Source organism: Phyllostomus discolor, chromosome 9, assembly GCF_004126475.2.
Source record: "Phyllostomus discolor isolate MPI-MPIP mPhyDis1 chromosome 9, mPhyDis1.pri.v3, whole genome shotgun sequence".
Taxonomy (NCBI): Eukaryota; Metazoa; Chordata; class Mammalia; order Chiroptera; family Phyllostomidae; genus Phyllostomus; species Phyllostomus discolor.
Genome location: NC_040911.2, coordinates 40,167,785 through 40,189,458, shown reverse-complemented (window position 1 = coordinate 40,189,458; position 21,674 = coordinate 40,167,785). Strand labels below are relative to the sequence as shown.

Below are 21,674 nucleotides of genomic sequence, written 5' to 3'. Positions count from 1 at the left end.
CAAGCCTTCCTTCGGTGATGTCCATGGCAGAAAAATGTGATAGTGAAGGAAACTCTTTTGTTCTCCTAAAAGACTGGAAAAATAGACTGGATTACAGCCTTCCCACAGCACTTGGGAGGGCTCTTTGTGAAGAACCACAGCAGAAAGGAACTCTCCTTGCTGGAGAATTCTTCTGGCCATCTGCACTGTCATTCCTACAGTGTTTCAATTATTCTCTTCAACGGGCTAAACGCCTCCGCCCGGGGGGCCCCATCCCACCCCCACTCTTCTTCCTTTAAACATATGTTGGAAACAGAGCAACACAGGGAACTTTGAGTTTGGGCACCAGGGACCATATTGTCAGCCTATTCTGAACGTCCATAGCATACTCAATGAGTTAACCAGAGTGATTTTGGCTTCACTTGCACCCCAGGACTTTTTTGTATAATAAAGACTTGGACACAGGAAAATATATTCAGAATGTGAGCCAAAAATTAAATCCGATGGGAGGTAGTTCAAGAGGGATAACCAATAGGCATGGAACCTTCAGGCACGTTCAGTCTGTGGCCTGTTGAATAAAATGTGCTGTTTGGGCCACATTTTTTGATAAGCTAGATCTCTCACTGGTAAGAAGCAAAACCACCTCACTTCCCGCACTAGAATCTCTTATCCGCAGCACTCTGCAGATCCATTTGCTTGCCCTTCCTACCCCACCCCCTCCAATGGGAACAGAGTCCCCAGTCTCTGGAAAGTAATGCTAAGAAAACAAACACTACAAAGGCTGCTAACCAGGGGATATCTCTTGAATGTTTTTTGTGACCATCTAGGTTCAAGGAGGAGGGGTCCTCCAGCTACGTGAGCCAGCAGGATCTCTTTGTAGTAGGCATTCCTATGTCCTCCCAGCTGAGGGCAGAGAGAGAAAGATAAAACAGAGTTCTTATTAAAAATAAGTCTGGGAGGGGAAAGAAAAAACAAGACAGAAAAAGTGGGTCAAGTGGAAAGGGAGGTCAGGTGGTGCCATCTGATATTGATTAAATACTGATACAGTCAGCGATGAGAAATGCACATTGTGAGGAAGTAACTTTTCTTCAGAATGTGAACCAGTGTCAACTGTCTAGGAGTGGATCTGCACAAACACCACGTGCACAAGATGTTCAATGGCAAACACAGAGCTAGCACACATGGCCCTGCGTTGGGATTTAGGACATGTGGCTTCTGATTCTGCTTTACCTCACCAGCCTCACTTTCCCCATCAATAACAGATGGCCTCTAAGCAACCTTTTAGTCCCAGATTTTATTATCTACCATAATCCCTGCTCTGATCAAGTCTTCTGAGGTTCTTCTAATAGAATGTAAGAAATAGCCCCTGGAGGGGCTACCATGGTCCTAAAATCCAAAAGGAATGAAACCCTCCCATCCTTTCCAAAGGTGGCCTGTCAGCATCCCTATGTCTGTTATCCTTCTGTGTTCTATAGCTGGTACCAAAGCAAGTTTATTGTTTCTGAACATGAAATATGGTATGTTCATGGGTCCACCTATACTTCTCCCTCTCAAAATTCCAAAAATATTTTACTCTAACTGGATATGAAGAGTTTTTGTTTCATTTTCAACTGCCAGATTATGAAGAGTCTAAGAGCTAATGAAGGGGGATGTTCATCCTTTAGTTCATGGTGAGCTGTTGAAAGTTATTTTGTTTTGTTTTTTCTTTTTGGCATTGTCACAAGGACAGTGGTTTAGTATAGGGTGAGGCTGGATTCCAGTGGGAATGAGAAAGGAAGCTTCCACTGAGATTAAAGGGTCTCACACTAGGATGATGGCAGTGGAAATGGAGAGGAAAGAATGGCTAGTGAGAGGCACTGTAGTGTAGTGGAGAGATCACGGTTTTTGGAGTCAGAAAGACTCGGGTTTGAATCCTGGTTGTGATGTCTATGGAATGTCATTTCTCACAACCATTTCTTCCTTAAAGGGTTATTATATAGATTGAAGATGCTGTGTGTAAAGTACCTGGTACAGTATAAGCAGTAAGTGAACATCAGTCAACTGTAGATATGATCATGATAAAAATATCCCACAGGAAGATTTGTTAGCCTGGCCTGGTGACTGAGTGAATTAGAGATTAAGTGTAAGAGAAGACTTCATGGTGTCCCTGAGTTTAAACCCTTGGGGGGTTAGAAGAGTAGTAGTTTTTAGGTTGAATGGAAATAAGAAAGTTGGGTGAAAATTTGAGATCTCTTTTGGCAGGGCTAGTGTCAAGGTCAGTTTTAGACAGGAGAAGTGGTGCTGAGACATCCAGGTAGCAATTAAAAGAGGACAGAGAGAAAAAGAAGTAAAATAAATGGGAAAACCATGGTGCCAAGAAGCTGATTTACACCAGGTCTGTTTGATCAATGAGTCTGAGTTTAAAGGTCCATCTTCGAGAAATTGGCTGGCCAAAGGTTGATCCAGCATGATCACCATCTAAACTAGATCTGTGCTCCTCAAAGTGCATCTCTCTGACCAGGAATCACTTGGATCTTATGTAGAATCTTAATTCCTACCTCAGACCTGCTGGATTAGATCTGCATTTGAACAATGGGATTTGTAAGCACCTTATGGTTTAATTGAGAAGCACTCTAAAGCATGGTCCCCAGACTAGCAGTATCAGCATCCCCTGGGAACATGCCCAGAGTCCAGATTCTCAGGTGCCTTCTCAGACCTCCTGAATTAGAAATGTTGTGTTTTAATGAACCCTTCAAATGAGTCTGATGCACCCAGAGTTTAAGAATCACTACTCTGAGTCATGGAACAAATTGAGCCCCCTCCTGTTGGGTCTCTGGCCCAAGACACCAGAGACATTGTTTAAACCTTGAAAGTTAAATTTGAGTCATTGTTCTATGCTGTTTCTCTCATCATTTTGCATTAAACACAGCTGAGCTCTTCTCACTGAAACAGGGTGCTATGCATGAAAGTACAAACCTAAGGAGAGAAACTTTGGCTGTGGTTTAATCCCTGCAACCTCCTCATCAAAAGTTATTGAGCACAGTTATGGAAGATGAGTACTTTATGTGCTGTTGCTCCTGGGGGATGCTGTTAGTAAGACACTGGGAAACAGGTCAGGGAAAGAAGGAATCACCAAGTACTCCTTATAATGTGATTTTCACATTAAAATATCCACAGTCTTTGTCTTCTGTGTTTCTAATCAATCCAATGGAAAGTTCCCTTTTGTGAGTTAGTCACTTGCAGAAGTGATGATGGTTTATCATTTAGATTAGAATAGTTTTCACAAAGTTGAACTGTGATGTTAACATTTACCTTATCTCATCAAAAAGATCTGATTTTTCTAGTTATCCTCATAATTCTTATTTAAATAATTGTGATAAATAAGGGTCAGTATCAGTTTTCTATATATATATATGTAATATATATAAATGGTTACATATTGAGCATTTTAATAATAAAAGTACCTATATTTCTGCTCCAGGTTATATAACATTTACAGCCAATGGCATGCTGGGACACCATTTTAGGAGCAGGGGCTAGGATCATAATTCATAGTGCTTGCCAATTTTCATAGTGTAAATACTCCCTCCAAGACTGATTTCAAGCTGCCAACAGTTTAATAATCAGCTCCCCAAATTCCTACAAATTCAACAATAGACTTTTTAGAACCAGTAGGAACCAGCTCTAGTGCACCATTGAAACAAACAGCAAGGGATAAGTCACAGTTTTTTTGGTTGGTTGTGTTTGAATTGCTGTAGGTTCAATAATGGCTGAAACAAGTAGATTTGGGTACTTTAAATCTTCTGTCGTGTAGAATTTTTTATTGAAATTATAATTATCAGAGTATATTTTGGTTCAAAACTATTCTACGAAACAGAGTTATGTGTTATTTTCAAGTCATATCAAATATATTAATAACAACATGGTAATATTTAAAGTGCTTGTGTTGCCAAAGTGGTATGTTTAATATTAAAATACAACTCATCCTGTAGTAAGGCATATATAAAAAGTTATATTTAATCATAACATTTGAACCAAAATGCAAGAGGATGCTCTTCTAAGTGATGTTTTTGCTCACTATTATTAAAACTTGACTTCTCTTACAGGTATTCAGGAAGGAACACAATGTACCAAATGTAAAAATAACTGGGCACTGAAGTTTTCTATCATATTATTATACATTTTGTGTGCCTTGCTAACAATCACAGTAGCCATTTTGGGATACAAAGGTAAGTACTCTTTCCTTTTCCTTCCAAATAGCAAGTGTCCCTTCATTAACATGATAAAAACCCATGTTTACAAATATGAAGTGTTTCATGAATACTACTCGGATGCAGGACCAACATCCTAAATTTCATCTATACATCTTTAGCTTCTTGTAGCTATAGGATCCAGAAGGTGAAAGTAGCAATTCCTTTCGACTCATTTTAATAATAATGATAACAGCCCTCTCTGAGATATAAAGATTTTTCCTCTTTGCTGTTTTTTTCTTGCCAATTTCCAGCTACTCCCTTTTCCTCTGTCTTTCTTCATTTTATCTCTAAGAGGCCCTGTGGAAACCATGGAGTGAGCACACAGGAAAGTTATATTAAAGCCAAACACAGGATCTCCAGAGACAGGACATTTCACCCAGGGACTGGCCCACTAATTCCTCTTTTTTCTCTTCAACATACTTACTGTGGTTGCTGTTGTTTATATACCCCCATAACAATATTGTCCCATAGAAATTAAACACAGAGACAGCGCCGCTACCTCAATTGCACTGTGTGGGATGTTGGACATTCTTTCAATGTGTCTGATTAAGGTCAATGGTGGATTTTTGCATGAATCCTCCAAACTTGAAGACAAAGTGGGGTCCCTGCTCCCCAAGCCCTGCACCCATTCCAGACACCAAGGGTAGAAGGTGTCATGATGCAGAATCATGAACTATATAAATGCTTTTATAGAAAATAGCCATGGAAGCCTTCCCGTCAAAGACACGTGAGACAGATGTATCATCTGGTTTCAGCAAGAGGCAGATGTGGGATCTGCTGATCTTCAAACCTTTCACTCAGCCACCATCTCAGCTGCCTTCCTTCAGAAGTGACAGATTAACAGTGGAGAATCCCACACATTCCTTTCTCATTTCCTTGGGCTGTAGACTTGGCCTAGAAAGAGAAGTAGTCAATGTGAATTCCCTCCAACTTGTAACTCTTCCTACCTCTCTCCCAGTGTCTAGTGGTTTCCAGAGGAAACACAGTGTACTGGAATGAGAACGGGTTTTGGAGCCAGACCGTCCTAGATCAATTTTTGATTCTGCCATTTGCAATGCAATTGTGAGTGTTTCTTAAGTGCTTACGGGCATTCCAAGCATCATGCCAAGTCCTCTGCATGGCTGTGTAACCTGGGTATGAATCACAGCCTCTTAGAGTTTCCAGTTTCTCTAAAATGACAATTATAGTGCCACTTTTCAAAGTGATTGGAATGAAAAAAGATGGTGTAATTAAATCACCTCTCCTATAGTTGGTCCCAGTAAATAAGTGCCTATATTTCTCTGTTCCTTTCTTCTTCATAACTGCATTTATACAGCTGTAGCCATTAGAATGGAAAAACATTTTAAAAATACTCAGTATAGTTGAGGCTTGTTAAATCCCAACTCTAGGGACACATACATGGAAAAGTTGTGTGCTTCCTGTAGTGTGTTGAGTGATGAATTTGAGCAGTGGAAATTTGGGAAGTTACCAAGTCATTTTATTCACTTGTGATTAGTTCATCTAGCCTAAGATTAACAGAGCAAGTGATGAAGCCAGGCTATTTAATCATTGCAAGAGCTAGACAGAGGTGGGGAAGGGAGTCCAAATTGGGGAAAGGAGGATTTTTATGCCCTAGATAATTCAGACTCTCCTCCTTTACTAGGTTATTTAGGTCATTATCACTCCTCCATGTCTTTTCCTAGCAAGCCCAGATAAAGGAGAAACTTGGAATCAAACAGGCATTTAATAAATATCTTTAGGGCTCAGTACTCTGTGATATGATGAAAGTAAACATTTACTGAAAGAGAGATGAGAAGTGAGAAAGGTTTGAAGGGCATACCAGCATATGGTATTTTGTAGTTTTTCCACAAGGAAATAAGCTATAGGATCTTTATGCCTTCAGAATTATACAAAAAGATCCAAAGGAGGGGTTTTTTTCCATTTTTTTGTTTGTTTGTTTATTTTAAAGCACAGGTATTTTCTCCATTATAACATTGGAAAGCCCTTCTCGGCTCTGGCTTGCTTTGTGTGTGCTGGTCCATCTGCCTAGGAAACCTTTTCGCTGCTTTCCACCTACATGACTCCTCCTTTCCCTACTTGTCTCACATGTCCTGCAACAAGCCTGTCAGCATTGAGTTAGGTGCCCTCGTGTTTGTTCCCACAGCACCTTTTATTTACTTTCAGCTCATCACACTGTATCATCATGGCTAGTGGGCTGGTCTGTCTTATCATGCAAACTGTAAGTTCTATGAACACAAGAGACTATCTTTTATTAGGTATATCTCCCACTGGCACTTTGCCTCATGGTACTTAATAGATATCAAGTAAAGTTTACTGAATGAATTAATGAGAGGAGAGATAGGTAGATGGATTATGAATTAGTGCTGACTTCTGTAAAGGCAATCAGTCAGTGCCAGGGACCTCTAAGCCAGTCTGCTCTTAGGGAATTACAGCAACTTAAAGCTCTACCTAGAAACCTAAAACCCTGGGGATTGACTTGGCCTGCTCTGCAGGGTGTAACCTAACCAGGATGGAGGGGAGAAGAGACTGAGGGAGCAAGACAAGAGGAGGCAAGATGACCATCTTGCCCATCTTTTCCCTTTTTCAAAGCATCCACCCCTCAGGCCTCTACTGACAAAAATAAGATAATACAACATGCAATTTCGGTTTTCAAACAGCCTTAATGAACTAAAATGCTGATATTTTCCAGATGTGTTTTCTCTTGTACAGTGAGTCCTCTCTTGCTGATAAGATGCTGGTGACTCCACATTGTAAGAGGCAGAAAGATAAGACCCAGTTTTCCCTTCACACAACTCCCTTTGAAGTCTAAACAAATTCCATTAAAAAAAGAAAAATATTCAGTGAAAGAAGATATTTCTCTGAAGAAGAATATGAAAGGAAATAAAATAGAAACTCCTTATTTATAGGAGTTAGCAAAGGCAACTCCATATGTTTTCCTCAAAATGTTGTTTACTTCTTTATGTTACTTACACTGCGACCAGTTAGGATATCATTTAAGTTCCTTCTAGAGAATCTGCTGAACAAGTCAGAGGACTCCTGAGTCACCCAGATGGTCTGTACAGTGACTGTGACCATGAGGCTCATCAGCTGCTTTATAGAAAGTATGTTCTTGGACAGTTACAGCTTGGTGCATCCTCTGCCCTGGGCTTTTTATCAACCATCAATGGAGCCTCTGTGGCAGAAGCCATCTCTTAAGTTCAGTAGGTTGTGTTGCCTCCAAAATATTCCCTGAGTAAGAAAATTCTACTCAGTTGTCCTGCCCACAAGGCATCCATCTTAAGGTAACTAGGATAAAGAAGAAAAACAGAAATCTGAATCTTTCCCAGTAAGGATCTCCTTTAACTCAACATTCCTAGTCATAGGATGTCTACCTTGCTGCTAAGCTCTGCCAAAGTAGCAGTGACCAAGTAGGCTTTCAAAATGTGCATCAAATCAGTGTGTAGCTGTTGTTAGAGACCCCACAACAGTATCTTCTGTATGTTTGTAATGAAAATCTAAAACAGTGTTCAAAGTAGAAATGTCTTTATTGCATTCCAGGAGAGTGCAGTTGGTATTACAGGGAAGCCCCAGGTACCAATGAGGGGGTGTGTTTCCCCTTAGTACCACAATCAGTCTGGTACAGATACTCATGAGCACCAGGCAGGAGTTTTGTGCTCTGCTCTTGTTCCCTCCCCTCAAAGACTGAGCCTTGAACATTTGTTTCAATGTCTAACACTATGCCACATACATGCAGATGCTTGGTAAACATCTGAGGATGATGACTGTACCAAGAAGACAAATAAGACATAATCTCTACCCTCAAGAGATTTTTATTAGAGAAAACCTTATTTAGAAAAAAGAAATAGTAAGTGGGAGGCAATAAACTTATAGAGAAAGTATGGATTGTGGAGTCAGATCTCCTGGCCACTTAGTTACTTACAAGCTGTGTGACTCTGGGCAAGATACTGAACATCTCTGAGCCTCAATTTCTTCCTCTGTAAAATAGGAGTTGTAAGGATTAGCTACAGAGATGGGGCAGTGCATTTTGCAAAAGAGTAAGTACTCAATAAATAGAGGCTGTTGTTATTGCCATTCGGATAAAAGTTCAGTTGGTATGGAATGGAAATCAAATTGCCAGGGAAGTCTTATGGGGTGAAGAGATTTGGAGTGCATCTTAAAAGATGGGTAAAATCAAGACAAGGAAGGAGGAGGTTAGTGGCCCAAGCCAAGAAATGATACCCAAGTCCCTTTGTAGAAAAGGTATTCTTGTCAGATTATCCTAGAGAATTATTAGGCTTTGGGTACTTGAAGAGGGGCAGCTCTTCAGATAGAACACCTAAGGCACTGATATTTTGAAGAAGAATTCTCTGTCAAGAAACAATCTCCAATAAAGGGGAGCTCATGAGAAATCAGACTGCTAGTAACCCTTCTGTGTTTCATGTTTGTTTTCCTCATATGAAAGCAATCTACAAACTGAAGTCTATAGACTGGGAACTTCTAGGGTAAGGAAGGATGGCTCTGCCATTCTTAGAATTTGTGCTAGTAGGAATAAAAACCAACGAAAACGCTGTGTGCTATTACAGCAAGTGGGTTCTGGATCTCCATCAGCACAGTGTTTTTATGCAGATGGGAGCTGCCAGTTTTGCAACTCTAAAGTTTGTAGCTCTATACCCAGATCCTGTTTTTAAACATAGACTCATGCCCCAGTGCATGGAACCAGTTCATTAGCACTTGTGGGCAGGGCAGATCGTGTCCTTGCTGCACCAAAGAGAAAATTAACAGGATTTTTTTAATGAATGGATTTATTCCTTTTATTCTGTGGAAATATGAATTATCTGTCTATGACAGGTCTATGTTTTTTAAACTGAAATGGAAGAAAAATTGGAGAGGATAGAAAATGACTGCTTGTCAGCATATTTAGAGGTTTCTTTGGCTTCCAGGAAAGAAAAAAAAAGACAGGACTTAAGATCCTGTGTGTGGTTTGAGGACAGACGGAGGCATATGTTTTGATTTGAGGATCAGAACTGAATCTAAACTTATAAACATCCCATATTTTATTTTTTAAAAGTTTAGCTTTGCTAAAATGCAGATGAAACATTTTGTTCTTTAGAGTTTCCAGGGATTAGGAGTATGCGTGCCCATCCAGCATCCCTAAGGTACAGATTATCATAACTGTATCTCTCTGTCTATGTAGTCATTTTTAAAAAACAATAATTATTCAACTAGATGTCACACTCATTGCCAGTGGTAGGGCTTCTCGGGCTGTGTTGGTGTGTATGTTTGTTTGCATGACCTCTAGCTCAGCCACTTTTTCACAGGCCTTGGCAGTGAGCAGGCAGAATCCTATTAATTTAAATAAATGTCATAAGTAAATATGTGTTGAACACCTATAAGTACCACACATTGAACTAACAGCTGGAGATAAAACTGAATACAAATTTTCCTGCCTTAGAGGACCTTACAGTAAACAAGCCATGACAACAGTGAAGTAAGTTCTGTTACAGAGAAGGGACTACTTGCCAAGAGAATTCTGCAAGATGTATTTCAGCAGAGATTTCCCACAGGAACTGAGGAGCTGACTCCTGAAGAGGAAGTAGGATTGTGAAGAGGCCCAGGAAGAACATTCTAGGTGGAAAGAACAACACGTGGAAAGGCTAGGATGAGAAAGCATTTTGGTGCAATGCACACATGTCATTGTGGCCAGACTGTGGAAGTTAAAGGGAAAGCATGACAGGCTTCTCCAGGGAAGGTGCCAGGGAGCCAGCAAGCTGATTCACTTTAGGTCACGCAGACACAGAGCACTGTACTTCTACTTCCTGATAGAGCCAGGAGAATCTCCTCACATAATCATGTGTGGGTGGCACACTGGATGAATAAAATGAACTGGACCCACAGGCTCTCTCTGGAGCACATCCATGCCTTTCTTCCCTCTCAAGCGTGCACCTTCACTTTTCTCTCCTAACTCCAAGGGTCCCCATGGGACTTGCACTAGGGGAGCAATAGGCATCTGCTGATCCTAGGCTAACCCCCAGAACCTGTCTCCAAGTCCTCCTGTTCTCTGACTTTTCAGTGAGCTGACAGCAGCCTCACTGAGGCTCACCTCTTTCCTATAACGTTTCTAAGGGCATCAAAGCAGAGCACTGCCTAGACTCTTCTGTTGTTTCCTCTACCCTAAACTGTCCCCGGCTCTAATAAACATTCTCTCAAAAGCACAATCAATCAATCAATAAAATGAATTGTACCCACTGGCTCACCATTAATATACAAAAGTCAAGCTTAAAAAAATAAAGTCATCATTAGAAAGCTGTTATAGCAAGAAGGACAGTCAGATTTTATCCCAAGTTGCTAGAGGTTGGATCTCACAGAAGTCACTTTTAGACAAATACACTCTTATTAGACATTTGAAAATGATAAACTTCTGTTCATAATCAGAGAGAATTACTGCCTCCCAAGAATAAGCAATAACAGAAGCTTTTATTTAACACTTCATCACTAATTTACCCTATCATGTGTAATCAAGAGAATACTTTTTTAAAAGTATTTACAAAGAAAAGTTTTCTTTGTAAATTTAGGCATCTAGTTGGGAACTGATAAACTACAGATTTACTTGTCACTAAGGAGAAGCAGATTCTCAGGCCTCAGTGGTGAAACTCAAGACAGAAAGTGGCAAACACTCTTGATTTTGTGTCCCTTCTATGAAGACTTTGTGTACTGACTTGAGCTAGGTGTTCTTTGCCATGAAATCTCCTACTAGATGAGCCCTACCTGCCTGGTATGGTTGGGAGTGTGATGAGTAATGAAATTTTGTAAATGACCCCAGCATTATAACTCCATCTTTGGAATTAATGCAGATGATCAGGTTATATCCCAATTAACCTATCAAAAGTCAGAAATGTATTTAATAAACCTAACCTACTTTAAAGGTGCTCAGAACACTTACATCAGATTACAGTTGGGCAAAATCATCTAATACAGAGAATACACTGTAGAGTAGTGGTTGTTTACCCTGGTGATCATGTGGCTGGCTGGATTCTGTAGCAGCATCACAAGAGAATGTCCTACCACATATTGTTAGCCCAGGAAAGATCAAAATTCAAAACTCAAAGTATAGCCCTGGCCAGGTGGCTCAGTTGGTTGAAGCATCATCCCATACACCAAAACACTGTGGGTTCAATTCATAGTCAGGGCACATACTTAGGTTGCATGTTAGATCCCTGGTCAGGGCATGTTCGGGAGGCAACCAATCTATGTCTCTCTCACGTCAATGTCTCTCTCTCTTTCTTCCCCTCTTCCCCTTCCTTCCCCTCACTCCCTCCCTTCCTTTCTCTCACTCTAAAATCAATAAATATAGCTTTGGATTTTAAAAAATTGAAGTACAGTTTCTACTGAATACATATCGCTTTCACACCATCATAGAGTTGGAGACCATCTATACAGGAAACAATAGAGATTGAGGACTTCTATTATATAGGGTCTTGCACAAATAACACCCCCCTTTTTAAAAAAATTTATTTTTTAAAGATTTTATTTATTTTTAGAGAGGGGAAGGGAGGGAGAAAGAGAGGAAGAGGAACATCAGTGTGTGGTTGCCTCTCACACGCCCCCTTACTGGAGACCTGGCCTGCTATCCAGGCATGTGCCCCTACTGAGAATCAAACCTGTGACCCTTTGATTCACAGGCCAGCACTCAATCCACTGAGCCACAGCGACACCAACCAGGGCTGCCCCTTTTTTATTATAAAAATTCTGTAACATAACAATATCACACTCAAGCACACTATATGACATTTTAGGTAAAATGTTCAAATTAAAACTATAATTTATTACACCCATATTATTATCCTACCAGCCACACTCTAGCAGACCTTACTTCTGCCAGACCCTATACATAAAAACTTATAAATAGTTTCAAACAACTTCCAAACCATCCATGGCAATAATGAATCATGAGAATAATTAAAAGTATACAATTCTCAAGCTTACAAGTAAACTACCACTTGTAAAAATAAACTCATTTATTTTTCTGAAAGAATGGCTTTTCCCCATGATTTCATTGATACTCTTTGTTTCAATCTGTTTCCTTTATTCTATAATGAAATGATCTCTTGTTGAAACTGAAAAATAAAATTTGAGCAGTTATATGTATTAATGCATTGATTTTCAAATCTTAGTTGTAGAGAAAATGGACAATGTTACAGGTGGCATGGAGACATCTCGCCAAACCTATGATGACAAGCTCACAGCAGTGGAGAGCGACCTGAAAAAACTAGGTAATCTATTTAAAGTGAACCACAAAGTTGAATTTCCTGACTCCACTTTGTATAAATGACCACAGCTTTTTAGGATGGTGTTGCTATAAACACAACCCAAAAGAACATAAAATTTTTGTGTTGTGTGTTGACTCTTTCCTTATGATTTAATTCAAAGGCTTTTAATTTTAAAACTAAGAACCAATTTTGGAGTACCCCCAAGAACATTATTATATGCCAGAAAATAAATCTGAAGACCAATCCTGATCAAAAAGAACCACAAATACCCTTTATTAAAAGCTCATTTATAAAATGCTCAGTAAATTTTTATTTGAATTATTTTAACCTACATAGAAGAATTGTAGAGGTTAATTTTAAAAATAAGTGATTATAACTCAGTCTATCCCTTGGTTTTTGTTTTCATTTTTTTAAAAATTTTTTAAATTGTGTTGCAAATATATTCGTTTTTTCCTTTTTTTTTAAGATTTAATTCATTTATTTTTAGAGAGGGGAGAAAGAGAGAGAGAGAGAAACATCCATGTGCGGTTGCTGGGGGCCGTGGCCTGCAACCCAGGCATGTGCCCTGACTGGGAATCGAACCTGTGATGCTTTGGTTCACAGCCTGCACTCAATCCACTGAGCTATGCCAGCCAGGGCCTGTTTTCATTTTTTTAAAAAGTGAATTTAACAAACAATAGGTTATTCTCTTCTTGATATCCTGCCTGGTGCTCTGGAATCAGGTAAATACTTATTCCCTCTTTGAGTAAAGGAGTTACTCCTGATACTCAGCACCCTTTCCCATTCCCCAGGCAGGACCCAATTTCAATATATATATGTGGTTACACTTGAAATCTATATACTTTTATTAACCAATATCACCCCAATAAATTTAATTTAAAAGTAGATATGTAGATTTTACAAATGCAAAGCAGTCCGCATGTAGCACAGATTTGACATCTAAAATACACAACATACCAGTTAAGTCTTTGGGATCTTTGACCTCACCTGAACACTTTTCCATGCCACCAAGCTAAGTAACAAACATATCCTATTCCAGGGGACCAAACTGGGAAGAAAGCTCTAAGTACCAATTCAGAACTGTCCACCTTCAGATCAGACATTCTGGATCTTCGGCAACAACTTCGTGAGATTACAGAAAAGACCAGCAAGAACAAAGACACGCTGGAGAAGTTACAGGCAAGTGGGGATGCACTGGTGGACAGGCAGAGTCAGCTGAAAGAAACTTTGGAGAATAACTCTTTCTTCATCAGCACTGTAAACAAAACCCTCCAGGCATATAATGGCTACGTCACAAATCTGCAGCAAGATACCAGTGTGCTTCAGGGCAATCTGCAGAGCCAAATGTATTCTCATAATGTGGTCATTATGAACCTCAACAACCTGAACCTGACCCAGGTGCAGCAGAGGAACCTCATCACTAACCTGCAGCGGTCTGTGGATGACACGAGCCAGGCTATCCAACGAATCAAGAATGACTTCCAAAATCTGCAACAGGTTTTCCTTCAAGCCAAGAAAGACACTGATTGGCTGAAGGAGAAAGTCCAGAGCTTGCAGACGCTGGCTGCCAATAACTCTGCCTTGGCCAAAGCCAATAATGACACCCTGGAGGATATGAACAACCAGCTCAGCTCATTCACAGGTCAGATGGACAACATCACCACAGCCTCACAAGCCAACGAGCAAAACCTGAAAGACCTGCAGGACATACACAAGGACGTGGAGAACAGAACAGCCATCAAGTTCAGCCAGCTGGAGGAACGCTTCCAGGTCTTTGAGACAGATATTGTAAACATCATTAGCAACATCAGTTATACAGCCCACCACCTGCGGACGCTGACCAGCAATCTGAATGAAGTCAGGACCACTTGCACGGATACCCTGACCAAACACACAGATGATCTGACCTCCTTGAATAACACACTGGCCAATATCCGTTTGGATTCTGTTTCTCTCAGGATGCAACAAGATATGATGAGGTCGAGACTAGACACTGAAGTAGCAAACTTATCAGTGATTATGGAAGAAATGAAGCTCGTGGACTCCAAGCATGGTCAGCTCATCAAGAATTTTACAATCCTACAAGGTGAGTGAAAATTCTGAATTCATGTTTATATTCGTTACCAACTGCTGTATAACAGATTACCCAAAACTTGGCAATTTAAAACAATGAACATTTATTTTCTTATAGTTTCTGAGGCTTAAGAATTCAGGAGCAGCTTAGCTGGGTGGTTCTGGCTCAGTATCTCTCATGGGGATGTAGTCAAGATCTTGGCCAGATCTAGGCCTGGGGGACCTGCTTCCAAGATGGCTTGTTTGCATGACTCTTGGCAGGAGGCCTCCAGTCCTCACCCTGTGAAATTGCTCAAGTGCCCTCCCAACATGGCAGCTAGCTGCCTCCAGAGCAAGTGATCCAAAAGAAAGAGCAAGAAAAAAGCCACAATGCTTTTATATCATCCAGCCTCAGAAGTCACATACCATCACTTCTACCATATCCAGTTTCTTAGAAACAAGTGACTCAGTCCAACCCACTCTCAACAGGGAGTGGAATTAAGTTCCATGTCTTGAGAAGAGGTGTGACTAAGAACTTGTGGGCACCGCTCAAAGGTGCTCCATTACATATTTGTTGAAGAAAGGAGTGGTTAATTTGAATTTTCTCAGTGCCTGGCTGTTTCAACACCACTCTAAAATTGGGCTTTTTTGGAAGCAAGATTAATTCTTTTAGGTCACAGAGTTACCACTGAGAGATTCCTATTTCTGAGTGTCATGAACATGAATGGAAGGCCATCCCAAGGAAGATTTGAGATGAGAGTATTAAGAAAATAATTTGTGAGCTTTCAGGGAAGCAGTGATCACCATGATCAGATCACTAAGAAAGTAGGTGAAGCTAACATTTCTTTACATTAACAGATTTATTAGATTGATTAACTTAGTATAATGAGAAGTAGCATGTCTGGATTTCACCAAGGCATTTGACGGTGATACCCTTAAGAACAAGGCAGAGGTGCAGCTCTCTCTATGGAGAAGGTCTGTGCCTTTCCCTCTCCCACCAGGTACATTTTCCTTACCTCTTTCTCCTAAGCTCCAAGGGCCCTGCTTTTGCCTCTGTAACTTGTTTCTTGAGCCCATTGCTGGATTATAGCACAGTTAGATGGATTTATTGGTTGTATTAGTTTTGCGCTGCATAGCAAATTGCTACAAACTCAACAGCTTATAGTCCCCATTTCTTATCTCAGTGTCTGTAGTTAGATGGGTCCTTTCCTCAGGGTCTTACCAGGCTACAGTCTCATCGAGGGGCTACACTTTCAGATGAGGTTTGACTAGGGAGAAATACATTTCCACACTCCCTCAGGTTCTTGGCAGAATTTATCTCCTTGGAACTAAAAGATGGAGGTTCCTGTTTTCTTTTTGACTGCCTGCCAAAGACTGCTCTCAGCCCCTAGACGCCACCCACATTCCATGTGACCACCTCAAAACATTGCAGTTTCTTCAAAGCCAGCCACAGAGTCTCCCTCCCTCTCACCTGCTAAGATGGAGTCTTACATTATGTAACCAAGTCAAGGGAGTGACACCCCATCACCTTTTCTGTATTCTGTTGATTAGAAGTAAGTCACAGGTTCCACATTCAAGGGGGAGGGATTGCACAAGGGCATGAGTCACTGGGGTCACCTAGGGTGTGTCTGCCACATTGGTGAGTGAGTATAGAGAGTGGTAGTTAATGCACACCTGGAGGCAGGTCTGGATGGCAGATGGCAGGGTCCTATTCAACAGCACTGTCAGTGGCTAGCGTGAGGATGTGGGTGACCTGGTAATCTAATACTTGTGTGACATGAAACTGTATACACTAACTAATGGATGATAAAATCAGTGCAGAATGATCTGGAGAGGCTGGAACAGTAAAACAATGCCAACAAAATGAGATACGGAACATGTCTGAAGTCCTGTCTGTAGATTGAAAAGACCAAATGCAAATGTTAATGGGCAAGCATGGCTTCCTCTAAGCCTTAGAGGAAGTACTGAAAAGCGTGGGGGTTTTAGCTGACAGTAAGCAACTAAATGTGTTTACCAGAGAAGCTAATGTGAGCCTTAGAAAAGGAACCTTGTGCTGTGAGGAAGGCTTTAGAGACCTGGAAACTTTCACCTATAGGAGAGATTGCTTAATCGGGAGCAAAGCAGCTGTCTGAAAGATGTAAAAGCCTCTCATGTGGCAGATATTTTAAATGTCTTCTGAGAAGCTTCAGAGAGTGAAACAAAGACTAGTGGGTATTCACCAAAGGAAGATAAGTCTTGATTTTATATGATGTTCCTTATAAAAATTAGTGTTGCCTAAAAATATAATGGTTTCCCTAAGCAATGGGGGTGCCCCAACTCTAGAGGGGCTAGACAACTACAAGTCAGGACTATTGTAAGTGGGAGGTGTTCTGAGTAAGGTAAGGGGTGGGCTTTCAAAAGATAGGAAAGGTCTTCAGGGCTTGATCTGTTTGTTTTTCTGTTCTCTCCCAACCTAAATTCAGAATGAGGGCTGATGTCAGCAGATGAGATTATACTATGTTAGACAGTCCTGTCCTGGTATTCTGGATATTTTCTAACTACAAATTTCATAGTTTTATGGTTCTATTAGTTTGATTGTTACCTTGTCTTCTACAAGGAAACTTCTGACATATTTAGTTTATAGATAGCATGACTTGTCAGCTAAGCAAGTGTATGAAAGCTCACAGTTGAGGAGTCAGACCCCAGCTTTAAATTAATGTTTCCATTATTATGATTATTTCTATCAGATAATATGTAGTGTGAGTACATTGAATACTTTTCACAAACTGTTGCGCATGGGTCACCGGCCAGCAGTGACCACGGAACGCTGTGGATAGCTCGTTGAAAAACACACAAGAAACAAAACACATGCACAGAGACAAACTAGTTTCTGTGGGGAAGTAGGGACGAAATGGCCACCCCCCCTAGTGGGGAGCGCTCCGATTTACCGTCCATACCTGCTTTTATTGGGGTCATTTTACATAATAATTCAGGTAAAGTACAGTACTCATTAGGGGGAAGTAAGGAACTATAGAAAACAAGGAACTCTGCTGGTCTATTGAGTGGGGGTCAAAGAGCTGTAAGACTTTGAGGAACAAACTTCCTCCTTGGACCCCTCTCATTCAACTGAGAGCATTCTAAACAAAGGTTTCACAGTAATTTACATATTCTTTCTTAGGCCTGATCACCCGGGGAATCCGCCCTTTTCAGCACAGAGCTACACCACCCTGTCATTGTTTCAGGCTTAGCTGGAGCAAGGGAACTAAGGCAATAAGGAGATTTTCTCCCAGACACGAGAACTCAGGCTATGTCAAAGCCGAGGAGCGAGGGTCCATCACCCCCTTTTGCTGCAGCCCCCCAAGTCCTTCTTTTGGGGGGCCTCCCAAAGTGATCATGCCTGTCTTAGGTCGTTCCCCCCTTGGGGAATCTTACCTGTCTTTGGCTAACCGACCAAGCTTTTTGGGGTTCAGTTATGAATAGAGCAGCAGAAGCAGCATTCCTGCCAGGGAGATAAGCTTTTGTCTCCTTGCTGGCTTACGGTTCCAAGGGCGTTCCCTTAGCCTTAGCCTAGGCGGGGGTTTCAGCTTCTGATACCAGTCAGGGCAGTTCCCAACAACAAACCATTCCAGTGAGTCTTGACAACAACTGTATAAGGCAAATATTTATAAAATCACCACCAGTTTATAGATGAGGAAACTAAGGCTTAGAGAGGTTCAAGGGACTTGCTCAAGTTTAGAGAAATAGTAAGGAGCTAAGTAGGATCTGAGCCCAGAGTGCCTGGTGCCAAAGCCCATGCTGCTAACCCCATTGATATTCACTGAAAATGCATGTCCCTGCTCCCTGTCCCTGGCTGCCCCTGCAAAGGTCTGTGAGGTCGGGAGTTGGGAATTCATTCTAAGTGTGAGGGGGAGGTTTTAAGCAAGGTGGTGACACAACCTGATTTATAGTTTTAAAAGTTTGTTGCAAAGCTAAGGGCAAAGTAGATTATGGTGGAACAAGTATGCAGGCATGGGTCCAGTGAGGCTCTGGACCAGGTATGGGTGACTTGGAATGAGAGACCAAAAGTGGATATGAAAGATGCAGGTCTCCTCATTCCAGAGGAGACTTGGAGGTACACTCAAGGGCAGCCCTGCCCTCCCCCAGATAACAGGGCCCTGCTGTAGAAGGCCCTAACTGGCTCAAGGGGCTCTAAGTGTTCAGAGCCCACATCAACCTGTTCTTGACACTGTTTGGTGCCTAAGATCCTGGAATTCCCTACCCACAGTGTCCCAGGTCCAAAGGAACAGCCAAGAGGCACTTGTGTATTGTAACACAGGGTCAGGGGCTGGTGTGTATGGCTAGACATGGCTTAATTAGCTGTGGGGAGTGAGAGGAAAAGAAAACATGATGTCTCCTCTGTTTTTAGCTTGAGCAGCCAAGTAGATGGTGGTAAAGACCCAGGAGGTGCAAAAAAAGAGAGGTCCGTTTAGGCATGTTAAGTTGGTGATGTCTGTTAGAATGAGGTTTCTGCCCTGGCCAGTGTGGCTCGGTTGGGTTAGAGCATCGTCCCATAGACTGAAAGGTGTGGGTTCCATCCCCTGTCAGGTGTGTGCAGGAAGGCTATCCGTCGATATTTCTTTCTCACATCAGAGTTTCTGTCTGTCTCTCTACCCTCCTCCTTCTTTCCCCTCCCTCTCTAAGAGCAATGAAAAAATGTCATGTGAGGATTTTTAAAAAATGAGGTTTCTGACTCAGTGATTCTGAAATGCCTCAGACCTTGGTTTCTGAATTGTATTTTCTTTTCACATATGCTTTCCCATGTTACATTTATCCTTGGTCTTATCATTATCTGCACTTTCTGTGAGTTGACCTGAGAAACTTCTCAAGCCAGCCAAGCAACCCCCTTTCCATTCAATCTGTTCAACTTCCTCCAGAACAGAAATGCCCACCAGGTACTCCCAAAGAACCAGAGACAGGGAGAGAACTCCATTTCTGAATGTAAGCACTTCCTTCCACACTTCCACTCTCTAGTGCCTTTCCTCTTTCTTTCTAGGCAGATCTAGTCCCTGAGGATGAGGGAAAGATGGGATCAAGCAGGATGGAGCCAGACTGGGTTAACACTGGCTTATGCTGGGTTTGTCTCTGCACTATTCAAAGTACTCTGATGCTTTCTGGGAAATTCTCCATGATTTGCCCTTGAAGAACCCTGACGCTAATGGTACAGTTCAGCCACATGAAACATTTGCCTCAGTAAGAAGTGGAAGCTGAAGCTCACTGATTACATGAAAGCTAGATGATAATGTAGAGATAGATATTAAATCACATGTTGAATCTTGACAATTATTTCTGTATCCATGAACCCAAAACCTTATTTAAGAAAGCCTTACTTGTTTTGTTGTATTGTTATAAATAATTGAAAGACTGTTATCCTAATTATGTACCCAGAGGACTTCATCCGTCATAATGCACACTCTTGGGTGGGAAGTTCACCTCACACTCTGAGCTATTTCTCTGTGAGCTAAGGAGAGGATTTCTGTCATCTTCTGAGAGAGGCATGGGATTTAGGGGGTGAGAACAGAGCTCTGCAATCGGATAGACCTGGATATGAGTACCAAGTTCCTCATCCTCTCTGTGCCTCTGTTTCCCCATCTGTGTCTACCTTTTAGAGTCATGAGGACTTAAAGAGATAAGGTTAAAAAAAAAAAAAAGCACTTATGCAGTGCCTGGCAGGGGTTAGTAGCTAATATTCATACCCAAGTTCAGTTCCTATCCAAGATTCCCCTTCTACTGTAGCACCAGCCAATACATCACAGTAGAAAACAACAGCTTTATGTGCACAAAGAATAAAACTATACAGACAGGGTTAAGATTGATTTGGGCCCACAGTACTTATTGCTGGCTTCCTGGTGCCCAGCACTGGCATCGGTCTCAGGTATTGCCAACAGTTAGCTTTCACTCATTTTTTAATCCATGTTTATTGAGTGTCTGTGATGTGCCAGTCACACTGCTGAGCACTTGGATAAATTGTCTGTTTTCATTGTTGCATCCCTTTAAGGTAAGAACTATCAGCACTCCCCATTGCAGGGGAGAGCACTGAGGCACACAGCACCCGAGCAACTGACCCAAGGTCAAGGAGCTAGTAAATGGCAGACTGTGCTAAAGGCAGGTCTAGTTCCCAAATCCATGCCTCCAATGGCACTCTGCTGCCCTGTGATGACTCACAACAGATGACATATTCAGGGAGATGCAAGAAAGTTCATTTTCAGGAGAGCAATTGGGTAAGGCTTCAGTAAGGGATTGACATTTGAGCTGGACCTTGAAAGACACACAAGAAGGCTGAAAGGACAGAGGAAAAAGCAGGACAGGGGACAAAGCAAAGTGGATCAGGCAGGACACCTCAGGTCCTGTCATTGCTGGCCCCATCCCCTCTTGATAGATACACTTCCCCGAAGCAGACTCCTTGTCCGAGTAGCCTGCAGAACAGGCATTTGAGGCATAGAAGCAGACTGGCCAGTTGGTGAGAAACAGTGGTTTAAATACCCCTCCTTCATAGACAGGGAGCTTCTATGACTTTCCAGAAGCCTGTCTTAAAATGAGGTCAAGAATCAAATTATGCTTCAGAATGATTGCCAAATAATACCTATTAAATTTCCTTTTAATTTGTACATTCCTTTTCACCTCATTGAAGCAGAATGGTTTTTTCATGTTGTAGGTGTTTAATAAATGTTTAACTAATTGCAGTCAAAGTAGATTTTAGAGAAGAAAAATACATCAGATTATATTACTGTTTTTCTCTGTTCTTCCAACCTTACCACTCATGGTTCTAAAATCAAGTCTCCGAGATTTTGGATGGCACTGAGAATAAAAGTGGTTTCTCTACCATCTGTTAAGCACCAGCAGTCTTGTTGGAAAACAACTTGGAAAGTTATCTCAGGGTAAGACATGGTGCTGGGCCCTTCTCAAGGCCTGCAGTTTGGTTGCCAAAGCAGAAACAGCACAGTGATTTAAAGCCTTCCATCCCCTTTGAACTGCTTGGTTAGAGGATTTGCATGTTCCAGGCTCCCAGCTCTGCAGTTTGGGGAACACAAGGAGGTTTTGTTGGCAGTGCAAACACGGGCTGCTCAGAGTTCATATTCAAGCATTTCTTGAACTTGTGATGGCTTTATCAGCAATGCAGGTATCCTGGCATTTCGGATCCTGAGCCAAG

The 21,674-nt window shown here is 41.5% G+C and overlaps 1 protein-coding gene across 1 annotated transcript in view; it reads left to right on the top strand.

Annotated features, from left to right (window-relative positions):
* The window catches only part of COLEC12 (collectin subfamily member 12), a 207,122-nt gene that overhangs the window by 153,733 nt on the left and 31,715 nt on the right, over positions 1-21,674 (top strand). Inside the window, exons 3-5 of the mRNA XM_036009233.1 lie at positions 4,065-4,187; positions 12,362-12,460; positions 13,497-14,543. Of these exons, the coding sequence (XP_035865126.1) occupies positions 4,065-4,187; positions 12,362-12,460; positions 13,497-14,543 (1,269 nt within the window). The remainder of the gene's footprint in view (positions 1-4,064; positions 4,188-12,361; positions 12,461-13,496; positions 14,544-21,674) is intronic.